Genomic DNA, 21,261 nt, shown 5'->3' on the forward strand with positions numbered 1-21,261 from the left:
GGGGGCTTATTAGCAGATAACATGGAGAGGAAGGACATAGGAAGCTGCCTTGTACCAGGTCAGACCATGAGTCCATCTATCCCAGTATTGTCAACACTGGCTGGCAGCAGCTCTCCAGAGTTTCACACAGGGACATTCTCAGCCCTGCCTGGATGTCAGGGACTATACGTGGGACTTTCTATATGCAAACAGATGCTCTAGAAGCAGACTACCACCAAGTTCAGGGCCGGCCCATTCATGAGGCAGGTGCCTCAGGCAGTGAAATACAAGGGACGTCACCGCAGAAGTAAGGAGAAGCAGCTGCAGTAGCTGAGTGCCTTGCTTCCTGGGGTCTCGGGAAAATCACGTGAGGCCTCTGCACGATATCAGCAGAAGCTGAAGCCACACATCCCTGGTAAGTGAGGCTTTGGCGGCGCTTAGGGGTGGGCAGGCAGCACCTTCCCATTTCGCCTCAGGCAGCAGAATGGGATGGGCAGCCCCTGTCTAAGCTACCAATTGGTTTTACTTCATCCCCAGGTGGATCTTCTTGCAAAATGTAAAGTATTGCACTTGGGCAAAAAAAATGAGAGGCACAAATACAAGATGGGTGACACCTGGCTTGAGAGCAGTACATGTGAAAAGGATCTAGGAGTCTTGGTTGACCACAAACTTGACATGAGCCAACAGGGTGACGCGGCAGCTAAAAAAGCCAATGCAATTCTGGGCTGCATCAATAGGAGTATAGCATCTAGATCAAGGGAAGTAATAGTGCCACTATATTCTGCTCTGGTCAGACCTCACCTGGAGTACTGTGTCCAGTTCTGGGCACCACAGTTCAAGAAGGACACTGACAAACTGGAACGTGTCCAGAGGAGGGCAACCAAAATGGTCAAAGGCCTGGAAACGATGCCTTATGAGGAACGGCTAAGGGAGCTGGGCATGTTTAGCCTGGAGAAGAGGAGGTTAAGGGGTGATATGATAGCCACGTTCAAATATATAAAAGGATGTCACATAGAGGAGGGAGAAAGGTTGTTTTCTGCTGTTCCAGAGAAGCGGACACGGAGCAATGGATCCAAACCACAAGAAAGAAGATTCCACCTAAACATTAGGAAGAACTTCCTGACAGTAAGAGCTGTTTGACAGTGGAATTTGCTGCCAAGGAGTGTGGTGGAGTCTCCTTCTTTGGAGGTCTTTAAGCAGAGGCTTGACAACCATATGTCAGGAGTGCTCTGATGGTGTTTCCTGCTTGGCAGGGGGTTGGACTCGATGGCCCTTGTGGTCTCTTCCAACTCTTCTATGATTCTATGATTCTATGATCTTGTCACCAGACACAATATTTGATCCAGTCGGCCTCATGCACTCACCTGAAAGATGTCATAGCCTATGCAAAGGAAGCCCTTATTGCGCCTGCGCTGGTCCTTCTGCGTCAATGAGACAAGGAGGGAGCAGGAGGGATGAGGGAGTTGATCCTGTTTTTTCCGTCGCTTCTCGTCCGGCTCCAGCAGCGAAAGGTGGAACTGGGGGTTCATCCAAAAGGTGTCTGCACAGCGAGGAAAACAAGTCTAAAGCCCCTCAGATAACTCAGATATTTGGGCATGTTTGGGGCCTGTGGGAGAAATTGTTTGGGAAACTCCTTGCAGTGACATTGCCCCTCCTCAAACTTTACTATGCTACTTTGAGGGCCCTCCAGCAGCGACTTAGTTTCTTCCACACCTCACCAGGACATCACCTGCTGAAAGTGCTTTGCGGCTCTATGAACAGCATTGAAGTGCACCAGGTGTGCGCTTTTAGCTGCCGGCAGGTGGTGCTATCGCTTCACCCTGTGGAACCCCCTCCCACCGGATGTCAAGGAGATAAATAACTATACCACTTTTAGAAGACATCTGAAGGCAGCCCCGCATAGGGAAGATTTTGTTTGATGTTTTATGATGCTTTTATAGTTATTGGAAGCCGCTCAGAGTGGCTGGGTGGGGTACTACTACTAGTAGTAATTCAAATATGTTTTAAGAAACACTCAGAGCTCATCCACACCTCTTGAGATCTTGGCTCTCACCCTCCATATTACTGCAATTTTGGGCTAGGAACCAGAAGACATTTCCACTTATCAGAATATAACATGCATTTATTGAATCAGCTACAGTGGACGCTTGGGTTGCGGACGTGATCCGTGCGGGATGCACGTTCACAACCTGCAGCATTCTGCGCACACGTGGGTTGCGATTCGGCGTTTCTGTGCATGCACAAAGCGCGATTTAGCGCTTCTGCGCATGCGTGACCGCCGAAACCTGTTCTGGTACTTCCGGGTTTCCGCAGTCCTCGACCCAAAAAAACACAACCTGAAGCGACTGTAACCCAAGGTATGTGTTATGTACTGAGTTGAATAAGATCCAAACTGCAGCAGTCTGATTGGTCCTAGAACAATAGGATTCAGAATGCAGCAGTCGGATTGGTCCTAGCACAATGCAGCAATATGATTGGTTGGCAGAAACCACCCAATCATGCTCCAGATGTAAGTGAATCCACAACCTGATTGGCTTACAGTAGAATTCCAGAATTAGCCAATCATGTGCAGCCCATTGTGTAAATAATGTATATAAAGCAGATACATTGAGAGGACATTCATTCATTCCTCCTCACCACTATGAGCTGAATAAAGAGCATGAAATCACTTTGCGACTCTGAGTATATTTCAGTATGAATGTACTCACTTTTAATCTTACCATGAGTAGCACACCACCACGTCCACACAAGCATGCCATGTTCCTACAACATTCCTTGCCTCATTATCTGCTTGCATTTTCTGCAATGTCCCGAAGGCCATAGGTCTCCCCCACCTTGCCTGTGTTGCATCTGCCCGGGGCGAGGGAAATCTGTGACCCTCTACATGTTCTCCAACTCCCACATTCATCGGATGATGGGAGTTGCAGTCCATCAACCTCTGAAAGGCCACAGACCCGGCGCCATGCCCAATTAATCTGCTCCCAGCTCTGAGCTTCCGTGAGCCCTGCCAGTGCCGCTGCTGGCTATTCCCCTTCCCACACTCCAAGGATTACCCCAGGGGTTGAAGGTCCGGTGTCCACCCGCAGTGTGGCCTTTGACCCAGCTCCCTTGGAAGCAGTCGCCGCCGTACCAGCCAGAGGGGGAACTCTCCCCTTCTGGCCCATCAGTGCGGAAGTGGCAGATCTCCAAGATATCGAAATGATGTATGAAGTCGGACAGTTGCATCCTAGAGAGAGAGAGCAAAACAGGGGGAAGTATGCAACACCATGGTTTTCCCAGTAGTGATGTATGGAAGTGGGAGCTGGACCATCAAGAAGGCTGATCACCGGAGAATGGATGCTTTTGAATTCCGGTGCTGGAGGAGACTCTTGAGAGTCCCATGGACTGCAAGAAGATCAGACCTCTCCATTCTGAAGGAAATCAGCCCTGAGTGCTCCCTGGAAGGACAGATCCTGAAGCTGAGGCTCCAAGACTTTGGCCACCTCATGAGAAGAGAAGACTCTCTGGAAAAGACCCTGAGGTTGGGAAAGATGGAGGGCACAAGGAGAAGGGGACGACAGAGGACGAGATGGTGGGACCGTGTTCTTGAAGCTACCAGCATGAGTTTGACCAAACTGCAGGAGGCAGTGGAGGACAGGAGTGCCTGGCGTGCTCTCGTCCAGGGGGTCACGAAGAGTCGGACACGACTAAACAACAACAAAAAAATACTAGGGCAAGGGTTAACCCTGACTGTTCTCTGACTATGGTGGTCCCGCAAATGCTGCTGTCAGTTCATTGGGGTGGTGCTTTTTTTCAGCCAGAGCGCAGTTCCGGCACCTCTCAGGACCTATTTTTCTTGGGGGGAAGCACTGGTTAGGGGTGAGGGAGTTTGCCTGCCAATTTGGGCATACGTCAACGTGAGCTTTTAACCCTTTTAAACACTCCCTTGCAGAACTCCACCCCGCAAAAGAGTTAAGGTCTGGGGCTCTGTTTCTTACCAAAATTCCCCATCTTCTTGTTTCACATGCAGCTGCTCCCGGAGTCCAGGGTCCACATAGCTCCAAAGTGGTGAGCTAAGGCAGAAAAACATGGGCATTCACAAACGTACTTCGTTGGAGAGCTTCATAGGCAAAAAAGTTGGGCTGGATCTACACTGAGCTGTTTAACGTTACAGAAACAATATTATATATATTGTTCTAAAACGTCACAGGTCATACTTCCAAATTAAAATGTTTTTCTTACCTTATCGTTCCGCCCCCTACCCCCCCACCGGTCCAAACTCTGCTGGTTTCTCTGCAGCGCCCTCTGGTGTCGCATTTTAATAACAATTTAAGAATGTTAAGAGCAACCCGTTTTGAAAACCATTCTTTAACCCTTTTTTAACGTTATAAACCGTGAGTGTAGATGCGTCCCTGGTTAGCAAAGGTGGCCACCGTCAACGCTGTGCAATTTAAAAGCACATTTAACACACATCCAAAGCATGTGGCTTCCCCCTCAATGATTCCTGGGAAGTGCTGAGGATTCTGGGAACTGCAGCTTCGTTAGGGGTAAGCTGTCGTTACCAATATTTTTTTGGGGGGGGAGAATGAAAAGGTCTTGAAGGGACACCTCAAAGTGAAAAGGCGAGGACAACTGCCAAATCTTTGCTGGAAGCGGGCCAGTCACACTAAGTTCCTGACTCCCATTGTGGACCTGCTTAAGTCTTTTTAAAATTAAAACACTCTGGGACGTGAAATGATTACGGGACCTGCCCTGGAAATGGAGGCTGTGGACTTGAAACTCGAGAGATCACACAGCTAGCTATCAAGAGACCCACATATATCCATCATCCCAGGCACCCCCCAAATTTTGCAAGGCAGTATAATGTGATTGCTTGCTCAGAAGGCCTCTCCTGGTATTCTGCCCTCTGCCTCTCGTCCTGCGCCCAAGAGCCTCCAGGCAAACTCACGTGTCGCTCCAGCTGCCGTTCCACTCGACCCTGCCCCATGGATTCCGTAACCGCAGCAGCTTCACCTTCTGGCCCCCCACATGGACCTAAGAATGAGCAAAAAAAATAGCAGGTGGTCCCTATGTTTTATAGCAGAGAACAGCCACCAGGGGCATTTTTTACACAGAGACCCCAAAAGGAGTTAAAGACCAGGGGCACTGCCAGGTGCTTAAAAGAACTGAGGCACGGGACACAAATTTCCCCGCAGTTTGCACATTTTGCTATTGCATTCGTATCCTGATTTTCCTCCAGGAAGCTCAAGGCAGTGTAGGCCATTTGTTTACTTCCCTTTTATAATCCTCACAACAAGCCTGCGAGGTAGGTTAAAAATGATTGGCAGGGACTGGCCTAAGGTCACTCAGCAAGCTTCATGGCTGGGTAGAGACTTGAACCCAGGTCTTCCGGACCCTAGTTAGGTACTCTAACCACTTTGCCACACTGCCTTTCCATTGGCCCATGCCAATTTAGATAGATAGACAGATAGATGATAGATGATAGATAGATAGATAGATGATAGATAGATAGATAGATGATAGATAGATAGATAAAGGTAAAGGGACCCCTGACCATTAGGTCCAGTCATGACCGACTCTGGGGTTGCGGCGCTCATCTCGCTTTACTGGCCGAGGGAGCCGCTGTTTGTCCACAGACAGCTTCCAGGTCATGTGGCCAGCATGACTAAGCCGCTTCTGGCAAACCAGAGCAGTGCATGAAAACGCCGTTTACTTTCCCACCGGAGCGGTACCTATTTATCTACTTGCACTTTGACGTGCTTTCGAACTGCTAGGTTGGCAGGAGCTGGGACCGAGCAACGGGAGCTCACCCTGTTGCGGGGATTCGAACCGCCCACCTTCTGATCGGCAAGTCCTAGGCTCTGTGGTTTAACCCACAGCGCCACCCGCGTCCCTAAAGGCTGAGATATTTTGTACCAGTGTAGATTGCTTCCCTCCTTTCCTGTTGTTGTTGTTGTAATTATTAGAAGAGCTTTTCTTACAGGGCAGCTTTTCCTTTGATAACTGGCCTAAATTTATATCTAGATAGATAGATAGATAGGTAAAGGTAAAGCGACCCTGACCATTAGGTCCAGTCGTGACTGACTCTGGGGTTGCGGCGCTCATCTCGCTTTATTGGCCAAGGGAGCCGGTGTACAGCTTCTGGGTCATGTGGCCAGCATGACTGAGCCGCTTCTGGCGAACCAGAGCAGCACACGGAAATGCCGTTTACCTTCCCGCCGGTGTGGTACATATTTATCTACTTGCACTGGCGTGCTTTCGAACTGCTAGGTTGGCAGAGATAGATTAGATAGATAGATAGATATAAATTTAGGCCAATTATCAAAGGAAAAGCTGCCCTGTAAGAAAAGCTCTTTTAATAACAACAACAACAACAGTGGGAAAAGAGAAAAAGTGAAAGGAGGGAGGCTATCCACACTGGTACAAAATATCTCAGCCTTTAGCCTTGCAATGCCCCTGGAAGAGGCTGATCTGGAATCTCCCAAGACATACCTTGCGGAATCCGGTGATGGAATAGGCGTGCCCTTTCAGCAGTTTCTCTGGGGTTTCGCGTTCAGTCTCCTCAGGACCACTAGCCTGGAGAAAATCAGGATGGACAACACGTTCAGACCCACACCACCACCCAGAACAATTGGGTGACTAATTCCTCCCCCCCCCCATTTGTCAATAGCCTTGAATATGTCTCTGAATACCAGTTGGTAAGATTCACAAGTAAGGAAAAGGTTCTGGCACTCGGGTCCTGCTTGAAATCTTCCCACAAACATCTGGTAGGTCACTGTGAGAATAGGATGCTGGTCTAGATCCCCTTTGGCCTGATCCAGCAGGTCTCTCCCTAGAGTTACAAGTTTGTGGGTGCCAGACTCCTGGATCCGGTAAGAGTTAGAATTTAATGAAGGCTTGGGGTGTTTGGCTGAGTGCTAGATGCTTCTAACATCTGGATTCAGCAAGTGTTAAAAGTTAATTGAGCCAGGCTAGACTCCAGGGTGACAGGCCATTAAGAGAACAAAGGATTAAAGGACTGGGGGGGGCCCTCCCTCAACAGATTAAGCCAGAGGTTGGAGCAGAGAAGTTAGGAGAGATATGACATTGAAGGAAACCGAGAGGGAACATGGCATTAGAGAGCAAAATTTTATGCCTGCTTGGAAGCTCCTGCAGCCAATCGGAAGCCATGGAAGCCCCATCGGACATTTGGTTTCCAAAAATAGTTCACAAACCGAAACACTCACTTCCGGGTTTGCGGCATTCGAGAACCAAAAACGTTGCGGCATTCAGGAACCAAAACGTTCAAGAACTAAGCTGTATTTAAAACTTTCAGTCCCCACTCCTGATGTTTTGGGACCTTAACTTTCATCAATCAAGACTGAGAGCTAGTATCGGGTTCTGGGTCTGGCTCAATAGAGGCTTGGGGGTCTCAGCACCTGGGAGCTGACCCACAGCTTGGTTTCGCCACTGAAGCCGCTGAGAAGATATTGCCAGGGATTTGGGGAGCTGGGTGTGCCGATGACACTAAGCACTGTTAGGATATTTCCGTTCCACCTTAAAAGGGAGCAGGATGTTTGTGTCACAGCCTGCACATTTCCTGTTTCACAGGATGTTTATGTTGTGTCTTTGCTTTCGTTTCTCTCTCTCTGCCGGAACTCTCAAGCAGGCAGTCATGTTTTTCTTTGTTCTGATCGACGCTGAATAAACTTGTAAATCATGCTCTCCTGGGTGCATCTTTCGCTGTGCATTATCTGCTGATAGAGCGTGCATCTATTCTGGAATGTGGCAAGCTATTTCTGGAGCTCATGTCGCTAATTGCTGATACTGCATGTCTACGGGAGATCAATGGACGTCCGGAGACGACGTGGAGGTCGAGATGGACTTTGTTTCCCTGGCAGCATCCCAACAAGCACCGCAACCCCCTTAAATGAGTGCCCCCCTGCACCTACCATAGTGCTTGCTCCCATCATAGCGCGCCTCTTCAGCGCCTCTCGAATGATCTTGAAAAGCTCTGGGTTAGGTGTTTTTAGCAGAAAGATGGTCCCAACTCCGCCAGTGAAGTCTACAAAGGCTTCATTCATCATTCCAAGACTTATACCCTCGTAGGAGCCATTCAGCCTTTGCAGGAAGGAAAAGGCGGGAGTAGAGTAAAAATACCGAAACAGATCGAAGAGCAGAAGAATGAACACAGGAATCTGCCTTGCACTAAATTAGACCATTTTTCTCTTAAGAAAAAGATAGACCTTATGCCGTTGTCTTCTCTGTACATCCAAGGCAGCGATCTACTCAATGCCACACGTTTTTCGGTCCTGAGACAACCTCCAACATTCCTCAGCTGAAAATGGGGGCGTTCTGTTCTACTTCGGTGTGGGTGTGTGCCCCCCAACCCCATGCCCCATATATAGGCACACTGCCCATGGAATATGGGGAAAGGGTGGGGCTGGCAGAGTTGCCCCAACAGCTGTTACCAAGAGGAGTGTGCAACAATACAGTGCCGGCAAAAGGCCTTGGTAAAATTGTGAGGCTTCCATCAACCCGCCTTGGGCGTCAGAGGAGGCACCTGCGCCAGATGTTTACAAGGCAGCCCTTCTGTGCCAGCAGCGTAGTCTCTATGGTTGGCAGATGTGACCTCCAAAAGGCCCCTGTGCACCATCGCAAGGCAGGCCCCCCCAGGCCGCTCCTGCTGCCGTCATCACCATTGAGTGGATGCGTTGAGTGGTACCATCTGGCAGAGCTGGGGAGGCAGCAGAGGTTGGCACCCGGACCCCTCTCCTCCCCTCCCCACGGGTCCCACTGCGCCACCATGGGGGGCTGGGTCACAGTCTCCTCTCTCCCTGCTCCTGCCCTCCCCTGCTTTCAGTGTCGCATACTGAGAAGCTGCAGTGGCTTAAGGGTTTCGCAACGGCCCCAACATTTTCGGGACAGTTGGAGACTATGGAATGGCAACTCTTTGTACAGTGGTACCTCTGGATGCAAATAGGATCCGTTCCGGAGCCCCGCTCGCAGCATGAGCAGAACGCAGGTCGCAATTTGCCGCGTCTGCGCATGCACGCAACGTCATTCTGAGCGCATGCGCATGCGCGAGCGGCAAAACCCGGAAGTAACCCGTTCCGTTACTTCTGGGTCGCTGCGGGATGCAACCTGAAAACATTCAACCTGAAGCAACTTTAACCCGAGGTATGACTGTATTTAAATTTTTAAAGTTGGTTAGATGAGCTTAAGGCTGGGCGATATGTTGATATGTCGTCCAAAACCGGTTTGAATTCAATATTGTGAGATCGGTTTCAAAAATTTTGCCTGGGCCATATATTGAGAAACATGTGTGTGTGTGTGTTTGCTATGCAAAAATCACAATGCAGGGGAAACTGTGAAGCCAGCCCATGCCTCTACATAGCTCCATCCTTATTTCAGACATTGTGATATATCGGTATATGATATACCGAGCTATAGCTTAGGACTCCACTCTCTTAGGGCCCCCCAAAAAAACTAAAGAAAAAACACACACCTGGATGTACATTTCCAAAATACAAGATAAAATCACATCTACATACAGCAACAGTGTTTTGTGTTGTGTATGGACCTATTAGGTCCATAAATTACCATATAGCATATATTGAACACAAAAAAACAGCGGCAATTTGTTGTTGACAAAGGACAGCTGGACATATAAAGGGCCCCATTACCTTCAGTAGCTTAGGGCCTCATCAGACCTAAATCCAGGCCTGGGTATATCACCGTGTTTAGCCAGCCATATATCACGAAGTTGAAAACCAGATATTGCCCAGCCCTAGTCTAGTTAAAGCTGGGGAACCTGTGGACCGCTGGGTATTGCTTGACTACAACTCTCATCAGCTGTAGAGAGTTATGACTCTGCTGTCAAAGGCTGGTGAGAAAGGGGGCTTGCCAACACCTGGAGGACCCTCATCCGCCAGATGTTGTTGGACTCCAGGCCCCATCAGCCCAGGCAGTGTGGCCAATGCAGAGGAGTAATGGGAACTGTAGTCCGACAACAGCTAGAAGGCCTCAACTGTCATGGACTGGGCAAATGCAGAGTAGTGGTGGAAGGCACCAGCTGGGGAACCCCCAAGGGAAGAAGGCTCAGAGCCCGGGGATTGGTGGTGGGATGACAATGAGTGGTTGGAGGGAGAAGACTGGGAGGAGGAGGTGTTGGAAGCTGAAGAAGAGACAAGGCTTAGTGAGCGGGGAGAGTCTGTGGCAGAGAGCAGTCCAGAATCAGAGGCAGAAGCGGAGGCTGGAGAGGAGGGGGGCCAAGAGGCAGCTGAAGCATAGCTGTCAACTTACAGATTTGAAAATAAGGGACCAGCAGCCTCGAAAATAAGGGATCAGCAGCCAAAATAAGGGATTTTCCGAACACAGGTATGTTCAACTTCTGAGCCCCTCCGAGCCAAAGCCAGAAAGCCCAGCCAGCAGCCAAACGAAGCCTCAAGCGGTGGTTCCCACCGCGCAGCAACCCGGCAAAGGGGATGCAGCAAGGAAAACCACCGTCACCTCTCTGCTGGGAAGCGCTGAGCAAAGGCGAGTCCCCAGGCAATGCAGCCGATTTGATCGGCACAAGGCATGCAAGCTCCACCCCCCAGTCGTTCTTAGACTCCTTATTGGGTGAGCAATGCAGCCAAGCAACACAGTTGGAGCCTCCGTCCTCCCTGGCTGACAGGGAGGGAGGAAGAGGAGCTGCTTCCTTTGAAACCAGGGAAATTTAAGGGACATCATCAATAAGGGACAGCAGCGGGACACGGCGCTGGGATAAGAAACTGTCCCGCCAAATAAGGGACGGTTGACAGCTATGAGCTGAAGAATCCAGGGAGTCTCCCCCTTCTGCTGCGACCAGCTCCCTTCCCCCCTGCCCCGTCTCTTGGAACACACAGAGAAATGAAAAAGGAAGAGCAGAGATTGGTTGTGCACAGACGCAGTCTGCAACTGCTTGATAAAAGCCCTGCAGGGGAGGGTTCCTAGGCAGCTGTGGGAAGGCAGGGACCTTTTATCCTTACAGCTGCCGCATTTGGGCAAAACCTACTGAGCTGCTGGGGTCACCAGGCCTGCGCTGTCTTAGTTTCTTGAATCAATAGTTGACTTTATCGCTGGCCTATGCTTGACTCTGGCTCCCGACAACGCCCAAATTAAACAGTGAATTAAATAACTGATGTTCCACTCACTTGGCGTAGGCTTTCTCCAGCAAAGGCATCCAGAACTCATTCTTCTCCTCTGAGTGCACGAAAATCAACTTTCCATTCACAGTGGGCAGAAAATCATCCACCACGACATCTACCCACTGCCCATACTGCCAGAACTAGGAAGCGGTTGGGTGGGAGGGAAATGAATGAGAATGAGATGCTTTTGATTAGGAGAAGCTCTGTTCTTTGCCTGCCCTCCAGATGTTGTTGGACTACAACTCCCATCAGCCACAGTCAGCATAGCCAATGGTCAAGGATGATGGTTGTTGCAATAACAATGGTGCTGATTGCAAGGTAACAAAATCAGCTGGCTATGAAAATGGATTCAAACTAGTGGAAGGTTGAGAGGGTGATGAAAGAAGAATAATGAAGCAGTAACACCAGGAATTTAATGGACTTGCAATGAAGGGACACGGGTGGCGCTGTGGGTTAAACCACAGAGCCTAGGACTTGCCAATCAGAAGGTCGTGGTTCGAATCCCCGCGATGGGGTGAGCTCCCGTTGCTCGGTCCCTGCTCCTGCCAACCTAGCAGTTCAAAATCACACCAGTGCAAGTAGATAAATAGGTACCACTCTGGTGGGAAGGTAAACGGCGTTTCCGTGCGCTGCTCTGGTTCGCCACATGACCCGGAAGCTGTACGCCGGCTCCCTCGGCCAATAAAGCGAGATGAGCGCCGCAACCCCAGAGTCAGTCACGACTGGACCTAATGGTCAGGGGTCCCTTTACCTTTACCTATGCTTGCAACGGGAGTGGGAAACCTAATTATTAAATTTAAAAAATTTAAATAATTTGGGTGCATTTGTTAAAGTTCAAAAACTAATAAAAACTAATTAATTATTTTTTAAAAAAAGGATGATGGGTATTGTAGTCGAATGAAACCTGGAGGGCCACGGCAGCTGGTTAGATTCGAAAGCCTCCAGGATTCCATTCTGACGCTGTAAATTCTGCAATCCCTGCACCTTCGTGCTAGGAAATGGCTTCATTTTCACCCAGCAAAGTACAAGGGTAGCAGTGATGGGAAGAAGCTTTGACCAGGGACCTGACTGGACCTCCTGGAGGGGATGTAATGAAAGTCACCTGGAAGTGGAAGATGCCAGCATAGTCTGCAGTCTCAAAACTTTGACTCTGTGGGACCACCCTGTGCAGGAGATGTGGGTACAATGTGAGGGATGCCGCTGCTGCCAGGAACCAGCAGTCGCCTGTCAGGGGTAGAAAGAAGACGGTTGCTATTTATTTATTTCTACACTGTTTGAAAGACCAAATGCTCCAGAAAATAGATGCACAACTTCTCAGGATTCTATAGAAGGCAGCATCCACACCAGCTTAATTTAATGAGGATGACACAGAGATCAGGACAGGTTCATACATTGAGTACGATGTACGGTACATATGACTCCCCCTGCGAAGAATTCCGGAAACTGAAGCTCAGCCCCTCACAGAACCACATGGCACTAAAGCCATGTGCTTTAAATTTATGGTATGTGTGTAGCCCAGGGAACACCTGCCTGTTTACTCCACAAGCAAGGAATTCAACTGCTTATCTGAATTGGGAACAGAAGAGAAATTTGGTTTAATGTGCATCATTCCCATGACCCCAAATGCCTTCAGAATTCGTAGTCCTCTGAATTTTGCGAGAATGGAAAGTGTGCACAAAAATGAATTACATCGGGGGAAGAAACGGCTTGCAATAAGGTGTATACTGGGCAAAATTTCATATAAAAATCTACAGTAGGAGAAATGAACACTAAAATTGTGGCATTTTTTTTTGCGAGGAATTTCCTAAATAAATAAATCACTAGCCAATGCAGAAATATGGCAAACTGAATTTAAGATGATAAAAATGCAAAACAGAGAGAAACCACAATGGAAAGACAGGAGTGCCTGGCGTGCTCTGGTCCATGGGGTCACGAAGAGTCGGACACAACTAAACGACTAAGCAACAACAACAATATGAATTGCCGTATTTTTCACTCTATAAGACGTACCAGACCACAAGACGCACCTAGTTTTTGGAGGAGGAAAACAAGAAAAAAAATATTCTGAATCTCAGAAGCCAGAACAGCAAGAGGGATCGCTGCGCAGTGAAAGCAGTGATCTCTCTTGCTGTTCTGGCTTCTGGGAAAGCTGCAAAGCCTGCACACACATTTCCCCTTACTTTTTAGGAGGGAAAAGGTGAGTCTTATAGAGCAAAAAATACGGTATTTGATTTTATGGATTCTGGTCAACAAAATGTGGGGTTTCTTCGTGTAGAAATTTTTGTGGATTATACACAGCATGGAAAATAATACCAATTTGGTCACCATTTTTGTTGCGTGTTTAACAGCAACTAGATACATAAAGCACGAGATGAAGGATTTGTCATCTCGACGCTAGAGAAAGCTTCGCCTACTGAATTCCTGACTGTTGGACTGCTGTAAAAGTCACAGCAGCAGGAAGCAAACAAATAGCAGCTCTGTAATAATTTGGGTTATCACTAGTTGTAGGATTGATAAGGAACAAAGAGTTTTGAAACCTTCCCATGTTTGTACAGCGAAGCTGCTTTCTACACCCCAGACGTAAACTAGTTGTTAAATGTTAATTGATAACGGCTTTCCTCCTCCAAAGGCATTGTAGAAATGATGGTTTTGTGAGGACGATACTTGCAAGGACTGCTAGCCCTGTCCTGGAACTACAAATCCCAGGGTTCCCTGAGGGATGCCACATTCATTAAGCTGGTTTACTTCCGTTTAGCTAGTTTACATTTGTAGTAAAGATGTAACATCAGGCAGCAAATTAAACTTGCCTTTTTTTAACCGTTCTTGGCATGCACAAATTTAGCAAATAGAAAGACAGCTTTACTCATGTGAGTTTTACTATAATGAAGAGGATCACAGAGAGGATGTAATCGTGCTCATTCTAAATTTCGGTATGCCAGGCTGCCACCGAAGGCACAGGGGCAGAAAAGGGTGGCAACTCAAAATTAATGAATGACTGTGGCGCTGTGGGTTAAACCACAGAGCCTAGGACTTGCCAATCAGAAGGTCAGCGGTTTGAATCCCCGCGACGGGGTGAGCTCCCTTTGCTCAGTCCCAGCTCCTGCCAACCTAGCAGTTCGAAAGCACGTCAAAGTGCAAGTAGATAAATAGGTACCTCTCCAGCAGGAAGGTAAATGGCATTTCCGTGCGCTGCTCTGGTTCGCCAGAAGTGACTTAATCGTGCTGGCCACATGACCCAGAAGCTGTACGCCTGCTCCCTCGGCCAATAAAGCCAGATGAGCGCCGCAATCCCAGAGTTGGTCACAACTGGACCTAATGGTCAGGGGTCCCTTTACCTTTTTATATCAACAAACCTCTAATGCAGGGGTCAGCAAACTTTTTCAGCAGGGGGCCTGTCCATTGTCCCTCAGACCTTGGGGGGCAAACTATATTTTGAAAAAAATAATGAACGAATTCCTATGCCCCACAAATAACCCAGAGATGCATTTTAAATGACACATTATACTCATGTAAAACACCCTGATTCCTAGACCGTCCGCAGGCCAGATTTAGAGGGCGATTGGGCTGGATCTGGCCCCCGGGCCTTAGTTTGCCTACCCATGCTCTAATGAAATAAAATGTCCCCTCTGTGGGAGGACATGTGGATCCAGAATTGGCCTCCACAGTCACCTACAGACTCATTGTTAAAACCATGTTTATGGAAGACAATCTTACTTGGCTACGAGTGATGGCCAAAGAAGAAGTGGTGTGTGGCTGAGTCTTTTCCTAGCAGAGATGCTCTGCTGTTTAATTCTCTAAATCTGCATCAGAAATGCAAAAGTTGATGCTTTCTCCCCATCCCGCAAAGTTGTAGTGATACAGGTGACAGTTTCTGCTGTCAAAGGCGCAAAAGTCAGGCCAGAAAGCAGGGTGGAAAAGTTAACAGCAACGCAATAAGCTACAGAGAAGGCAAGCATATGACATTACCCAGTTTCCCCTGGCGGACATCTGTACGGTTCATTCCTTCACAGATAAAGCAGGGCATTTGGGGCTTGCAGATGTCCTGTAAAGACAACACGGAAAAGTTCTTTCCATTACCTTCTTCTGCAATAACAGGCTGCTGAAACAAACCTGGTGCAACCAGGAGGAATGGGCTTTTGTGTGCAGGGACCGTGTCCAGTTCTGGTACCTGAGAGACAGTTCCTGGGCTTGGAATGTACTCGGTGCTTTCATTCTAAGAAATCCCCAGCCCACCAGGTGAGCTGGAGGTGTAAACCTGGCTTTCCACATTTTAGAAAAGTTGGGTCCAGCGCCGAGGGCCTTCTGGCGGTTCCCTCATTGCGAGAAGCATAGCTACAGGGAACCAGGCAGAGGGCCTTCTCGGTGGTGGCACTCGCCCTGTGGAACGCCCTCCCACCATGTTAAAGAGATAAACAACTACCTGACATTCAGAAGACATCTTAAGGCAGCCCAGATCAGGGAAGTTTTTAATGTGTGACATCTTAGTGTATTTTTGGTCTTTGTGGAGAAACCCAGCCAGATGGGCGGTGTACAAATAAATTATTATTATTATTATTATTACTACTACTACTACTACTATTATTATTATGTGCCTCCCCTCCTCTCTGCCAAGCAGTGGCAAGAGCCCTTGGGGTCTATATGTTCCTTTCTAGAATTGAGACACAGCAGAAACTGTCGTAGCTTTAAGAAATATGGTTTATTCACTGATTTACACCTTCAGTCTGCATGGAGGGAGTCCAGATCTTTCAGCACTGTCCAAGGTACCCCTCCCCATCAGCTCTGCAGCCAACCTGCCCAAGATGGATACCAGTCTTTCTTCCCCCCTTCTTCCCCCCCGCACTCCTTGCTGCCAGACTCCCTTTTCCTGTTGCCTCAAACACACAGCTGCCCTGACAACTTTCCAAACCCCTGCCTCAGTTCACACCTCTGTGTTTCTCAATGGCCCTAGCTTGGCCGGGTAGTTTTGCATAAGCTAGCACAGGAATTCCCTTATTTTTCTGTATGTAATTTTTATTAAATTTTCTGTTCTACAATTTAAATTACTTAGTTTTACATCCTTAAAATATCAATGACTTCCCTTCTTTTCTTTCCATGGTTCATTTTACATACCGTATCATAAATCCCTGCATATTTTACAAAAGCCACACCATTCAAAAGGGACGCGGGTGACGCTGTGGGTTAAACCACAGAGCCTAGGACTTGCCGATCAGAAGGTCGGCGGTTCGAATCCCCGCAACGGGGTGAGCTCCCGTTGCTCAGTCCCTGCTCCTGCCAACCTAGCAGTTTGAAAACACGTCAAAGTGCAAGCAGATAAATAGGTACCACTCCGGCGGGAAGGTAAACGGCGTTTCTGTGCGCTGCTCTGGTTCAGCAGAAGCGGCTTAGTCCTGCTGGCCACATGACCCGGAAGCTGTACTCCCTTCGCCAGTAAAGCGAGATGAGCGCTGCAACCCGAGTCGGCCGCGACTGGACTTAATGGTCAGGGGTACCTTTACCTTTACCTTTACACCATTCAATATTCCATTATTACACCCATCAAAACTTATTTACACTGTTGAACTTATCTGAATGCTGCCAACATTTTCAGCGACACAATTATTTCCCATATATTCAATAAACGTTTTCCAGTCTTCTCTAAATGTACGTGCTTCTTGTTCTCTTATTCTGCATGTTAAGTCTGCAAGCTGAGCAGTTTTGCTCAGCTCATGAATTCCTCTGCAGCTTCTATTTCTCCCTTCACATCCCAAACCAACAAAACCATACCATTTATTAATATCTAGGGTTTAGGGGTCCCCCCCAAAATGTATAACACCTATATTACTCCCTCCCCCCTCCCAAGATGCTAGCATCCCCAAAACGCTCAACAGACTGACTGTTGTACACTGCTTGCTTCTTTCGGGAACTACTGATAATCAGTGAACTGGATGTAAAAGGAGAATGTCTTTGTTTTGACTCACCTTTGGCCTCTGCCAAACCACCCCCTGGGCTTTCTTGGAGCCAGGTCCCAGCTTATTGTATCCAAGCGACTCGGGGCTGGGTTTGAAGTCGGGGTCGACGAAGAGCGATCCCTGCTGGAGACACTGGCGCTTCAGCTCCCCATAGTCCTGCTCCCCGTAGGGCAGGACTGGGGCAACTGCCTTGGCATCATCCTTCTCCAGGCAGATCGTGATTCCGGAGGAAGCCATAGCTGAGATCAACAGCAGCTGAGTCGTGGACTTGGGTTGGTTTATATAGAGGCAGAGGAAAGGGACGAGCCAAGGGGTTGGCTCAAACCGGAACCGTTCCACTTCCCGACTCTGGTACAGGGACTGTGCAGTTTTCGAAACTGATTTTATCAGGACTGTGGTCACGTAGGACAAAGGGGTCCCTCCCCTACCCATCTCGGCCTGTTATCAGCCAACGGCTTCCACAAATGGGTATACACCGGCTTTCTTATTTTCCACTAGCCTTCCCTGTCGGCTTCCTCTTTTGTAATCTCAGTATTGCCCCTGTAAAACTCGGCGGAGAGGGGCAAAAGTAGAATGAGTTGGTTTTTGTATATAACGGCAGCAGCCTGAGCACTACGCCCAAAGAGGTTCCAGGAAAGGAAGAACAGCTTTTGAAAAGCATGGAGTGTAAGGAACCGGCAAGATTGGAGACCAAAACGATGGGAAATCCATCAAGGACTGGAGACCTTTTACTGAGCATTTAAAGAACTACCACAGCAACGTGAAAACGTGAGCAGAGCTTGAAATATGAGCGACAGGGTTAAATAGGTCAAAATGGATGCGTCAAATAGTATACAGTGGACGCCCGGGTTGCGAACGTGATCTGTGTGGGAGGCACATTCATAGCCCGCAGCGTCCACAACCCGCAGTGACACGTCTGCGCATGCACGGGTTGCAATTCAGCGCTTCTGCACATGCGCAAAGTGCGACTTAGCGCTTCTGCGCATGTGCGACCGCCAAAACCCAGAAGTAACCCGTTCCAGTCCTTCCGGGTTTCGGTGGTCCACAACCCGAAATAACGCAACCTGAAGCATCTGTAACCCGAGGTATGACTGTATGTGAAGTATGCAGCATTCAGGGGTAAATATGGAAACTATGGAAGCAGGGATGGGAAGGCAATGGATAAAGTAATTTATGTTCTGTTAAATTTTGTAAAGTTCATCTTTTTTGTGAAAAATCTATAAATAAATTAAAAAGAGATAGAGTAAGTTGCAGTGGCGTAGCGTGGGTTGTCAGCACCCGGGGCAAGGCAAGTGATTTGCGCCCTCTAACCAGATAGGGGCAGAGAGCTGCGAGTGCGCCCCCTCCCAGATGTTGCGGCCGGTGCGGCCGGCCCCCCCTGCAACCCCACGCTACGCCACTGGTAAGTTGGTTTTTCCGGTTGTTGGCACTTGCTTCAACTTCTGCCTGGCCTCTCTGCCAATCCCAACAGTGACCAGCCATCACAGCACCGGACAATACCTTCTACGGAGTCACGCCATTGGTCCCTCTAGCACAGGCATGTCCAAAGTCCCTTTTGGGGGCCTAATCCAGCCCTCTGGTCAATTAAATCTAGCCCCTGTGGCAGTTTATGTCCTGGGGTAAAATCCTAAAAAAAGCCCAGCAACTTTGGTTGGCCCTCACGCATGTTCACTTTATCAAATCTGGCCCTCTTTGAAAAAAGTTTGGGCACCCCTGATAATAATAATAATAATTTATTATTTATACCCCGCCCATTCGGCTGGATTTCCCCAGCCACTCCAAGCGGCTTCCAACAGAATATTAAAATACCGTAATGCATCAAACATTAAAAGCTTCTCTAAATAGGGCTGCCTTCAGATGTCTTCTAAAAGTCTGGTAGCTGTTTATCTCTTTGACATCTGGTGGGAGGACGTTCCACAGGGGGGGTGCCACCACTGAGAAGGCCCTCTGCCTGGTTCCCTGTAACTTGACTTCTCGCAGTGAGGGAACCACCAGAAGGCCCTTGGCGCTGGACCTCAGTGTCCGGGCAGAACAATGGAGGTGGAGACGCTCCTTCAGTTATCTGATCTAGCACAATGCTGTCTCCACTGACTGGCAGCGCATCTCCTGGTTTTTCAGCTGGGGGTCTCTCCCAGTCCGTCCTGGAGAGGCTGACAGGGAATGGTTTGGGGGATTTGCAGGCGAAACGGAGGCTGAGCTATGTCCCTTCTCATGTTCTGTCAGCTAAGAAAATGGTTAGCCTTAGATGCATAGAAATGTCTTTGTCACTAAACAATGCATCCTAAGTCTTGCTGGTCTTCAAGGTGTCACAAGACTCTTCGGTTTTCGCTTTTGCCTTGAGACACCACTCGGCTACTGGAGAGTTAATTCGCCCATCCTTTTCCGGATGTCATAAAAGTGTTTAATCTTTCACAAAGGGATGAGGGAGGGCCTGGCCATCTGTTGCGGAGCAAACATTACTCAAGGTGGTTGGCTAATGGTTAGCTATCTTATTTATCAGAGGTGGATTCTGCGGCAAGAACGCCCTGACTTTAAAAAATAATAATTTTAGTTATCATTTTTCATTACAATGTTGCACATTAATTATAACCATACATTGAATCATTGACTTTCCTTCCCCCCTTCCATGGTTCTATTTATTTATCAACTAAGACTGCATTTATAATTTCCCCCTCATATTCGTATTTCTCCCCTCCCCCTATATCTTTGATACCTTATACAGTACTGCTGAATTTACATTAACCTGCTGATGTCATAACCTGATTTACACGATTCTTCAGGTATTCTGCAATCATTTCCCACTCTTCCTTAAATTCTCCATCTTCCTGTTCTCTTATTCTATCAGTTAAATTTGCTTATTCTACATATTCCGTCAATTTCAACTGCCACTCCTCCTTTGTCAAGATTGTTCTCTCTCTGTCTCTCTCTATTTCTGAGCGTAGACCGTTCAGATTGCCATTGTTGCGTAGAGAAAGATTATTTTGATCTGTGGGGGCATCCATTCCTAATATTCCTAATAAAAAAGTTTTCTGGTCTTTTTATAAAAGTCTTCTTAAACATTTTCCCCATTTCATTATATATTATCTCCCAGAAATCCTTATATCTCCACCACATATGATACACCTGGACTTTTTAGGTTTTACTTCCCTAGACAGCCCCCCTGCAACCAATACCAGACACCACTTCTGGGCATGGCAAAACCCAAGGAGCTCTGTCCATAAGAAGGCTGTTTCATTTTAATCACTAGCTGATTATTGTTGTAAACATAATCTGCCCTTCTTCCCTTATGTGGTATCCAAGAGCCCGTATAGAATCCTTAAGTGGGTTCCCTATTGGTAGGAGAAAATAACAGAGGCCAAACAGAGAATATTGAGAAGCAAAGCAGCTAGTAAGCCTGATCTTTATTAAAGCTGTTGCAACAGGGTGCTCCCCTCACACGCAGGAGAAGGAGGAGGACCCCGAAGAAAGGTGTGCCTGCCCTTATATAGACATTTTAAATTCCCTGCCCTGGAGCTCAAGACCACCCCTCCATACAACATACATACATCACAGAAGGGGTGTAACCTAAGACCACCCCCCTCAAACATCATACCTACATCACGGAAAAGGTGGTCTACAACAGAAATTTGAATGTTGTTGTTTTTCCTGTCTGCCAAGTTATCTGATAATGCCTTATCTGATTGCCTTTCCTGGTAGTCTGCCCATTCCTTTGAGATGGTGATTTCCAAATTCCTGAGACAATGGGAAGGTTCCCTCACCCCCTCCCTCCTTGCAGAGAAAACATTTGGTCAGTTTGGGAGTCAAAATGGTTTCAGGGCAGTCTTCCTGTGCTGCTTCAGACATGTGGTCCACATATATTGAAACTGAATTGAAATACTTTATTTTCACTTGTACAACTTGTATATATATATAAGACGTTAAATTTTTTATTACATTATCCTAAAGAGAGCAAAAGCAAGACAACTCCCTAACAGAAAGAAGGAGGACTTTTTTCTATTGCCCTTGTATTGGGCATGAGTTGCCAATGCCGTGCCTCTGGGGGGAACAAGTGCCCCCCGCCATGGAAATTAGGCTTGGCAGCTTTAACTCTCACTTCCCCAGATACATTTTCCAGGAAGGTCACCCCCACATTAGACTTGTGGGGGGCAGAGAAGCCAAAAAGGCTTCTTCAAACCTAAAAATCACTGCTGAGGGGTGGAAAATCA

The 21,261-nt window shown here is 47.9% G+C and overlaps 1 protein-coding gene and 1 long non-coding RNA gene across 2 annotated transcripts in view; both read right to left on the reverse strand.

Annotated features, from left to right (window-relative positions):
• Positions 1-17,327, reverse strand: part of CAPN12 (calpain 12) — a 34,946-nt gene extending 17,619 nt beyond the window's left edge. Inside the window, exons 1-10 of the mRNA XM_083455171.1 lie at positions 17,066-17,327; positions 15,075-15,150; positions 12,211-12,332; positions 11,115-11,248; positions 7,890-8,058; positions 6,451-6,534; positions 4,907-4,992; positions 3,957-4,031; positions 3,033-3,205; positions 1,344-1,519 (exon numbers count right to left, since the gene is read on the reverse strand). Coding sequence (XP_083311297.1) covers positions 1,344-1,519; positions 3,033-3,205; positions 3,957-4,031; positions 4,907-4,992; positions 6,451-6,534; positions 7,890-8,058; positions 11,115-11,248; positions 12,211-12,332; positions 15,075-15,150; positions 17,066-17,293 — 1,323 coding nt within the window. The 5' untranslated portion in view covers positions 17,294-17,327. The remainder of the gene's footprint in view (positions 1-1,343; positions 1,520-3,032; positions 3,206-3,956; positions 4,032-4,906; positions 4,993-6,450; positions 6,535-7,889; positions 8,059-11,114; positions 11,249-12,210; positions 12,333-15,074; positions 15,151-17,065) is intronic.
• Positions 17,328-20,338: 3,011 nt separating this feature from the next.
• Positions 20,339-21,261, reverse strand: part of LOC310684888 — a 239,051-nt gene continuing 238,128 nt past the window's right edge. The window contains exon 3 of the long non-coding RNA XR_014514931.1: positions 20,339-20,648. This is a non-coding gene — a long non-coding RNA (uncharacterized lncRNA). The remainder of the gene's footprint in view (positions 20,649-21,261) is intronic.

Source organism: Podarcis tiliguerta, assembly GCF_965153285.1.
Source record: "Podarcis tiliguerta genome assembly, chromosome: 8".
Taxonomy (NCBI): Eukaryota; Metazoa; Chordata; class Lepidosauria; order Squamata; family Lacertidae; genus Podarcis; species Podarcis tiliguerta.